At 38.4% G+C, this 10,112-nt stretch overlaps 2 protein-coding genes across 2 annotated transcripts in view; one reads left to right on the forward strand and one right to left on the reverse strand.

Moving 5' to 3' along the window:
- The window catches only part of LOC145457413 (kielin/chordin-like protein), a 298,320-nt gene extending 290,960 nt beyond the window's left edge, over nt 1–7,360 (forward strand). Inside the window, exons 6-11 of the mRNA XM_080335631.1 lie at nt 87–209; nt 278–451; nt 1,423–1,623; nt 2,450–2,656; nt 3,053–3,244; nt 6,205–7,360. Of these exons, the coding sequence (XP_080191757.1) occupies nt 87–209; nt 278–451; nt 1,423–1,623; nt 2,450–2,656; nt 3,053–3,244; nt 6,205–6,326 (1,019 nt within the window). The 3' untranslated portion in view covers nt 6,327–7,360. The remainder of the gene's footprint in view (nt 1–86; nt 210–277; nt 452–1,422; nt 1,624–2,449; nt 2,657–3,052; nt 3,245–6,204) is intronic.
- Nucleotides 1–10,112, reverse strand: part of LOC145457406 (116 kDa U5 small nuclear ribonucleoprotein component-like) — a 134,903-nt gene that overhangs the window by 32,634 nt on the left and 92,157 nt on the right. The window lies entirely within an intron of this gene.

Consider the following 10,112-nt stretch of genomic DNA (forward strand, 5'->3'; position numbering starts at 1 on the left):
TTCTATCGAATATAGCCACTCAAATTCGAAGAAAGAGTTATTTTTGAACAACACTAATTCACACGTATTCCGTTTCATCATAACAGGCTCCTGCACGCATTGCTACTGTTACGGCGGTGAGACTGAGTGCGACGAGGAACGGTGTCCTTACATTAACTGCACTGGAAGGCATGTTCCCGCAGGCCAATGCTGCGAGAAATGTAACGAAGGTACGAAAGCAATTAACATACTTGCTGGTTATCAGAGCGGAGTAAAACTAGTCACCCCTTTCCATCAGGCGTGGTGGATTGCCAAGTCTCGGAATGGGGTAGCTGGAGCGACTGTCCGGTGCAGGAATGCGGCGGGGGCATGGCGAAAAGATATAGGGTGGTTGTCGTGCCGCCTAAAAACGGAGGGAGCTTCTGTCCGCATATGAGTGAAGCTAGGATGTGCGAAAGGCTTCCGTGTGATGGTACGTGTGCGTTACGCGTAATTATTTACGGACCTATCTGCACTATACTTACTCAAATCGTTTTTATTTTATATTAATTCTACTTCACATTTTTTGGGGCAAAACTGCGCCTGGAATATTCACTTTTTTACATACTTGTAAATTGCTACTTCTATATACTTGAGGTTGAGTACAAGTGCTAGCGATGAGTACTACTATACGACCATCTCTGGCGTTGATAGTCAAGTAGAACTAGATGTATCGCCGTAAGCAATTTTAAATTCATGTCAAAACTACATCAGGTAAAAGTTGAAGTAGAAGTTGAAGGTTTGCCAAGTACTCACGTAAGATATTTCTAATAGTTGATTCCGTCGATGAGTTGCATGCTTTTAGCATTTAGCAACGCATAACATATAACCAAATATCTATTCAGTTATCATGACGCAGGGCTTTCACCTATTAGCTGTCATGACAATGTTAGTAAGTGGTACACGGCAAAACCTGCTTGATTAGTTGGAGAACGTAAAAGTGCTACGTTGCTGACCACCGCCAACCCACTGAATTCTGTATATGAGTAATTCGGCGTCTTATATGTATGGCGACTTTACGGCCGACTTTAAATTCCCTGGAATCCATATTTATCATGCGCTGATACAACAGTCGACTTTTATGAAAATCCACCAACAGTTCTTGCCAACAGAAAAGCATTCGTGTATAGTTCACCGATCTAAAGTTCACCTCGAATACCTGAAATTTCCACGCCGGTCACGTCATATTTTGTGATACGCTCGTTGATATACGATGTTCGGGGGCCTACGATTCTTAATCTTTCCAATTCTCTACTAGTTGCTGAAGATTACCCCGGACGAGTGTCAGCCGAAAATATTCGGGATTATTTCAATGTGAATATAATATTCAATTGCATACTGAAGTTCCGTACCTATATAGGAACCTGATACAAGAAATATCAATCACACGATCTCCCCTTTCAGTTCTTCCCGTGTGTCCGGTGACAGAATGGTCAAGTTGGAGTTACTGCACCGTTACTTGTGGCGACGGCAGAAGGATGAGAACTAGGGAACGGGCTAAGGCCACCGGTGCCCCTATGACTTCCCTGATCGATTGCACCGAAACTCATTTCGAAGAAACGAAACAGTGCGAACTAGGCTCGTGTTCGGAACTGGTAGTTTCAGGTGAGTCAAAGCAAATTCGATATCCAGTCATGAACAGCTATAGACAGTTTTAGTTGTATATTTAGACGAATTAGGGCGAAATTTCGGTAGTCACATTTGGGAAATGTTTCTATGCCCCAATTTTAACTCTAATCTAATATCCAGTTTTGCTGAAAATGCTATAGGATAACAGTATAATGTATATAGTGCAAAACGAGCCAGACTCGGTGTACAGCAGACTAGACAGCAACTAGATAATAATAATAATTATTATGTAATTAGGGTAATTGGAAGGAATGACGGTAATCTAACTCTAATCTGATTTGTTAAATGTTTCTATGTTCTAATTCGAATTCTAACTTTATTTCTGGTTTTCCTGTAAATGCTACAAGAGAACTGTATAGTGCGAAACGAGCCAAGCTCGGTGTACGGACATTTGTCATTCTCGCGCTTATGGGAATGAAATCAGATTCAATATGAACTGAACTTGATTTTCGTTGTATTTCAATACAATTAGGAATTGGTTTCAAATTCCAAGTTTCCGAATTCTAATTGAAGAGTTTCTTGTAGGTACAAAACTTCGATACATAAGTACACGATGTTCTTTTCAATTCTCTACTATAGTTGCTGACGATTACCACTGACGAGTGTCAGCCGAAAACATTAGGGTTCATTTCAATATCAATATACTATTCAATCGAATTCAAATTCTAATCTATTTCGGAAAAAGCGTGTAGCTATAATGCCAACACTAATCTAATTTTGCAAAGCTGTACATTTTGTAGTTGTCCAGCCCCGCTCATATTGCGTCGACTTTCTCCACAACTATACAACTTTAACTTTTCAGACCAAAAAGAAGAAGCGGTGCACGACGATATTTGTTATCAAGTGCTGTGGTCCGATTGGAGCCCGTGCTCGGCGTCGATGTGCGGTTCTGGCTTGCAAAGAAGGAACCAAGTTCTAATCAACCAGTCGCACCCGCGCGGGCATCTCTGTCGGCTATTGGAACAAGTTAGGATTTGTCAATGCGATCAAAGCATGATGGGAAGCAAAGGTGAGTGGTACTGGTGTTGTTGAAAATATATGTGTCAGTATCTCAGTAACAAAGAACTTTTATTTTGTCGGAGGGCTCAAGTCAAGATTTTGCCTATACTATCTAGCGCTGCTTGATCAAATGGTTCTGATTTTTGACTAATTTCCCTTCTACTCAACAGATTCCAGTTTTGTAGCCGAAACCAGGCCTTACTTTCTCTATTTTTATCTGTACTTGCGTATAATTTTACGACGTTACTTGTACATCTGCTTGAACACCAACCACGAGTCCATGACCAGTTTGACCGCTTCTGCTGCTAGTTCGTACCGACTTACCGCATCATCTCCTAATTCCCCTTATCCCTTCGCCCGCTCAGCATTGTCGAAAATACTAAAGCTCTATGTTCGCGTATTTCAGTCGTAAGATGCCAAGTATCACCGTGGAGCCCTTGGACCGCGTGCTCCAAAACTTGCGGATCGGGCGCCGCGCGGACCAAAACACGGACGGTGATTCAACCGCCTTCTGGCGGAGCTCAATGTCCGAAGTTATTCGTTTCGAAGCCTTGCAGGATGAAAGCCTGTTCCTCTAGAGTCGACAGCTTTTCTCATGGTAAGTTTAACTTGCGTAACACTTGATGTGATTACCTGCGATCGTGATATTAACGCTGACGCCATACCTAGCCCGGACATTGCTTCATTCGTTACTACTAGATCATATACCGCATATAGAGTTGTAGACAGTGTACCAGAGTAGGACAATAAGAAAATTTTCAAATTTTCTGGGTTAGGTTAGAATTAGAATTATAGCTACTCAGTTTTTCCAAATCAGATTACAATTAAAGTTTATTTCAAATTAGACTAGAATTAGAATTATAGTTACACAGTTTTTTCCAAGTTTGATTAGAATTAGAGATATCGTTAAACAGTTTCTTTTATCCGAGTTGGATCAGAATTAGAATTACAGCTACACAATTTTTCCAAATTAGGTTAGAATTAGAGTTTATTTCAAATTAGACTAGAATTAGAATTATAGTTACACAGTTTTTTCCAAGTTTGATTAGAATTAGAGATATCGTTACACAGTTTCTTTTTTCCAAGTTTGATTAGAATTAGAATTACAGCTACACAATTTTTCCAAATTAGATTACAGTTAAAGTTTATTTCAAATTAGACTAGAATTAGAATTACAGTTACACAGTTTTTTCCAAGTTTGATTAGAATTAGAGATATAGTTACACAGTTTCTTTTATCCGAGTTAGGTTAGAATTAGAATTACAGCTACACAATTTTTTCCAAATTAGATTAGAATTAAAGTTTATTTCAAATTAGACTAGAATTAGAATTATAGTTACACAGTATTTTCCAAGTTTGATTAGAATTAGAGATATCGTTACACAGTTTCTTTTATCCGAGTTGGATCGGAATTAAAATTATAGCTACACAATTTTTCCAAATTAGGTTAGAATTAGAGTTATAGTTACGCTGTGTTTTCAAAATTCGATACGAATTAGATTACAGAATTCGCGATATTGAATCAAGATTAGTTCATATCAAATAAGATTTCATTCTCATAAACATGAGATTAGAACATGCCTGTACATCAAACTTGGTTCGCTCCGCACTATACAGTTCTCCTGTAGCATTTTCCGGACCAGAAATTACATTAGAATTAAAATTAGAGCATAGAAACAGTTCACAAATTACATTAGATAGATATAACTAGAATTATCGACTAGATGTCCAATTCTGGCACATAGAGAAAGTGTACTTGTTTGATGCAGGTTTGTTCGTACAGCAGTTGACCTTCAAGGTCGTATCGATCATTCCTATCCAATACAGAGTACTGTGCATTAGGGCTCTTCAAAAATGACTTTTTTTCTCAAATCGTACTGGCTACTTGATAAAATTGTTAGGTTACCTAATTTAAGCCTACACACAAAATTTGGTTCAATTCCAGCCAGTAACCGCTTTGCTACAGGAGAAGAAAGTTTCTATTTATTACATAAAAATAATAAAAAATTTGAAAATTTTCTGTTCACCCCATGAAAGTGTTAGGCTGTCTATAGAAACGATGCTCACCAAATTTGGTTCAATTCCAACCAGTGGAAGCGGAGTTATTGCCGTCGAAAAATTTGGATTTGAATAAAATAGTATTTACGGTGAGCACAACTATAATAAACAAACAAAGAATCGGTCGCCGTAAATACTATTTTTTCAAATCCAAATTTTTCGACGGCAATAACTCCGCTTCCACTGGTTGGAATTGAACCAAATTTGGTGAGCATCGTTTCTATAGACAGCCTAACACTTTCATGGGGTGAACAGAAAATTTTCAAATTTTTTATTATTTTTATGTAATAAATAGAAACTTTCTTCTCCTGTAGCAAAGCGGTTACTGGCTGGAATTGAACCAAATTTTGTGTGTAGGCTTAAATTAGGTAACCTAACAATTTTATCAAGTAGCCAGTACGATTTGAGAAAAAAGTCATTTTTGAAGAGCCCTACTGTGCATGCGTATGTTTTTCTGTATCATCAGTACTGTTGCGGCCTACATTCCAGATATATGAAAATATAAAGACCAGGCCTAGCTCTCTCCACGGATAGCGAATTGAACAATACGACATAACTTTTAAATCAATTTTAGGGTATTACTTTACTGGAATTTCGCCTAAGCCCTTCAGACACTATATATATAATATATAATATCCGGGATAAGATCAAGCCACGAAAATTCGATATTTATGAATGACGGATTGATGCAAGAATGAGTGGGATTACGTTCTAACAATGGCCCGCTCGATAGAAAGCCTGCTATTTTCGTATGTTACTTTACTGCGAAATCACGTCTTGCTATTCATGACAACGGAAGTCTTAAAAGATATATAATCCAACACAAGTCAATTTAGCAGCTTATTATGATCAAATTACGCGGCGTCACTTATGAATATGAAATCAGCTTCTATATAGCAGCATTGGATAACTAGAAAAGTTTCAGCTTTTTCAAATTCTATAAACTAGAATTATAGCAACACATCTTTTTCCAGAATAGATTAGAATTAGAGGTTTCAAATTCTTCCAAATTAGATCCGAATTAGAATTACAGCTACACATTTTTCCAAGTCCGATCCGAATTATAGCTATATACATCTTTTCCCAAATTAGATTAGATTTGGGATTACTAAATTCGCGAAAACCTGGCGATTGAATCAAATCCAGTCCATGTATGTTCAGGTTTTCCAAATCAGATTAAAATCAGAATTGTGTATAGTTATAGCTACGTGTTTTTCTTTTTAAATGAGACTACAATCGGAATCAAAGTCACAGACGTTTTCCAGAATTTGATTTCGCGAAAACTGCAATGCACTAGAAATTAGATAAGACACATTTCACAATTGAGGTTACCGAAATTTCACCCTAATTAGTCACATATGCAACTAGAATTATCTAGTATTCTAAGTCAATAGCAATAACACAAGGCATTGTTGCGGTATGCGTACCAAAATCGTTCAACTATCACGCGATGAATGTTCAGACCGCAAATCCCATTTGTAACAATCATCTCGTTAACAGGGAACTATTGCGTTACGGTTGAGGGCAAACTCAAAGTCAACGGGGAAGAATGGAGCGACGGCCCTTGCGTATCATGCAGATGCGAGCGTACGCAAGTGCGTTGCCAAAACACAGGATGCTGACCACAATCCCGGGCTCGGTTACGTCACTATCGGGAGAGTAACAATGAATCACAATTAGTCGGCGCTGGTTGGCTTGCTGTGCGAAATTCCGGCTGGCTTTACGGCCCTGTGGGCGTATTTTGCGGGGGATATCAGCAAAGACACCGTTTTTACGTTGAATGAGCAATATCGTGTGATCTAGAGTGTTTTTTTCTTAATATTTAATCCGATGTTTGTCCAAAATGCGTTATACAGGGCAGACCTGGACGACCAGAGAAATTTCAGCTTTTCAAAATTAGACTGAAATTTGAATTCTAGCTACGAGTGTTTTTCCAAATTAGATTAAATTTATATTTACTGACTTCGCGAAACCTTGGAAATTTAATGAATTTCAGTTCACATCAAACCAGAGTAAATTCTCAAAAGCACGAGAGTGGCAAATGTCAGTACAGCGAGCTTGACTCGTTTCGCACTGTACAGTACAGTTCTAGTAGCATTTACAGGAAAACCAGAAATTATTCGAATTTAAATTAGAGCGTAGAAACATTTCATAAATTTTATTAGAATTAGAGCAAAGAAACATTTCACTGCTTTGATTACCATTAGATTTCCGGTATTTCGCTCAAATTAGTCTACTTCGTCAACTATAAAATCATCTAGTTGTCCTAGTCTGCTATAGGGAACGAAAATTACTTTATTTCAAGTTCGATTTGGCGGAGCAAAGCTAAAAATTTCTCTAATATCAGACACGCACAATGCTCGCATTAGCTAACGTGCGAACAATCATAGCCCGCGGCCATCTATTCCCAGCGAAACGCGCGTAGAATTTGAGAAATCGTTCAAGATCGGATGAAAGGATTTCGCGCCGTCATCAGTATGGATATCCGGCCTCGAAAATGCGCACTTTGCGTTCCGTTAATGATGTCGGACTCAGCTATTTATTTTTTGCGCTTATTGTCTCGTCAGTAACGTAATTTTTCCTCGTTTATTTTGCAGCTCGACCATTGTATTGTTTATTTTTTCACGAAATTTCGAAATAAATGTAATATAACTCAGTCGACGATGATGTACGTGGTATTGTCTTGAAGTTTCAGGCCTTCATTGGTTGTTGTTATTGTTGGTGGGGGTATTCATGGCGTTTGTAGACTACTATGGTCTTTTACACCAGGCTGATATTCCTTATATTTGATGCCGTATCTGTAGCACGACCTACTTCTATAGGCTTTTTGTAAGACACCGCTAAGGCGGATGAGATGAACATCCGGTGGTTCTTAACTAAATTTTGGTTGAGTCATAAAAGCAAAAAATCTACCACATGTTTATTATCATTTTTTTAAATACTCATCCATGACGTCACGAGTCTTTAAATTTTTACGTCACGGTGGACTGACATTTGCAATTGAAAATATAGGGTAAAGATGACTCCTTCGACGAAAGAGGTTTCCGATTCGTGTCAATAGACCAAATATATCTCTGAACCATTCCATTATGTATAATTGCATATACGTCGAATTTATTGCGTATTGCATGTACGTCGAATTTATTACACAACTATGACATAATTGTAAAACACAACACACACACTATTTGTTTTAAATGCAACTCTACATCTAATACAATACCGGTTACTCGTGCACTCCTGCACAAAATGTACTGTGCGTCAGCGGAGTGGTAAAAGAACGAAACCAATAAATTATAATTTTCACACAAATCGGTACGACGTACCAGCAGTCACAGTCACGACTTCTGATCTGGCCTAATTATCTACAATAAATGGTGGCCACGACGTATCATAGCAATTCATATATATAGGCTAAGTGTGTGTTGTGACCTCCAGGGAACTCCGGTTAAGAATCAATGCTCTAAATTGAAAGTGAACGGATGCTTCAGTACGACAGCGTGCAAACTATTTTTACTTGTAGACCATAGACACTTCACGCTAAGCACGCTCGAAATAAAGATAGATCGTGAGATTAATGTGTGGTGCTTACAAAGAAGCCCTCTGTTCTTAGGCTAATCTCGACTGTCAGGAGAAATTTTCATCTCATATAATTCGTTTATAGGTAAAATGTTACACTTGAGTTCACACACGACCGAAAAGCTATTATTTCTAAGAGGCGCGTTTAATTCTAGGTCAATTCCCTTCAAAGCACTTTCATAAAGCACGCTTAATTGCCAACCTTGACCGGATTACAGTCTGAACGAGACGTTTGAAATTACAAGTACGAATGATTATCGGTACGTCGCTGAACCGAGGCATTGTTGTGAAGCTGATGTAACATCTAGCTTGCACGGTTAACGAATTTCCAAGTGTCTACCTACAGAAATTTGATTGACTGCAACGACCGTAATTGTTAAATGAGAACGCTGTAATGACACAGAGCGGGGCTACTCAACTGACATACCTTTTCGGAGTTGTTGTTTGTGGTATTCATGGTGTTTTTCGACTGCAATGGTCATTGGTCATTTACACCCACCAGGCCGATATTCTTTATCATGATTATAGATAAACCTCCAACACTCCGCACCAGTATTTACTAGTTTTTTAATCGTAAGCCAAATGCATTATCATGATCAAGCGCAGTTTTGAGCCTATAGGTATACCTTTTCGAGTGTTTGCGTGTCAAGTCTGCACAAGAAGGACACACGATTATGAGATTTACGAGTGTAGGCGCTGAAGAATGCAGAAAATGAGCCAACTGATCGTGTGATAGGAATAGGGTTGCATTTAACACAAAAGTCGCTTCAAAACAAACACGTTCAAAACATGGTCTTCGTTTAAAACACGTTGCCTTTGTTTTGTTTTTTTAGCCATGATTTCCTACATACGAAAAATGACATCTGAAATTGCAACACATTGGTTCGTGCGAGTGCACGGCAGGGAATGGTTGAATGAGGTTCTTGTATTCAAGAAGTATTTTCACGCGAACAAATAACTGAGAGATGGAATATCAACATTCGACAGACTGTTCGGTGTTTCTGTTCCACTTTTTCATCATACAATACTTACTACTCAGATTTGACCTCAATATGGAGCGCATGCGCGCATTCTTTTCTCCTCGCAACACGATAAATCTCCATTGAGTAAAATCGTATTTACGGAAGGATGACGATATCACGAATACCACCAAAAGATCCGACCGCACAATACCTACATTGATGTCTATTATTGAAACGCGGCGAAGACATGTGCGATCAAAATCGAATTGATATCACGCTCAGGTATAGCTTGAGTGATATCAAACCCATTGAGCGTAACGTACGATATTCCGACGGAAGGTAAACAATCTCCAATCCGCGTGTAAGGCGGTCGCTAAATTGTTTTCTTTGCCACGATCCTAATATCAGTTTTATTCCGTCCGATTATCTGATGGCAGCCAGGCTTGAAATTCGGCGTTCGCTTTGCACACGATAGCTTCGAAACGACAGTAGACCACTGTTTTAATTTAAGATTCCTGTACACGTGATCTAGTAGAACCGGATTCTTAATTCATCACGCTATAAACAAACGCTGTAAATTTCAGTCCGGCTGCGTGAGGTATACAATCCCATTACAGAAGCGCACAACATAGGATTCGATACTTATCCAACAGATATGGGCAAGTAAATAATTCTAGTTGTCTGATTATAGTGTAACTAATTAGAGCGAAATGTTGGTAATATAATTGGAATCTAGTGTGTGAAATGTTTCCCTGCTCTTATTCATATTTACTTTGTGATTTAATTTATAATTTATTTTATGGCTTTCCATAAACAGGAGAACAGGACAGACATTTGCCATTCTCGTGCTTATGAGAGTCAACTCTA

Source organism: Botryllus schlosseri, chromosome 15, assembly GCF_051294905.1.
Source record: "Botryllus schlosseri isolate E-star chromosome 15, Bs_hap1, whole genome shotgun sequence".
Lineage (NCBI taxonomy): Eukaryota > Metazoa > Chordata > Ascidiacea > Stolidobranchia > Styelidae > Botryllus > Botryllus schlosseri.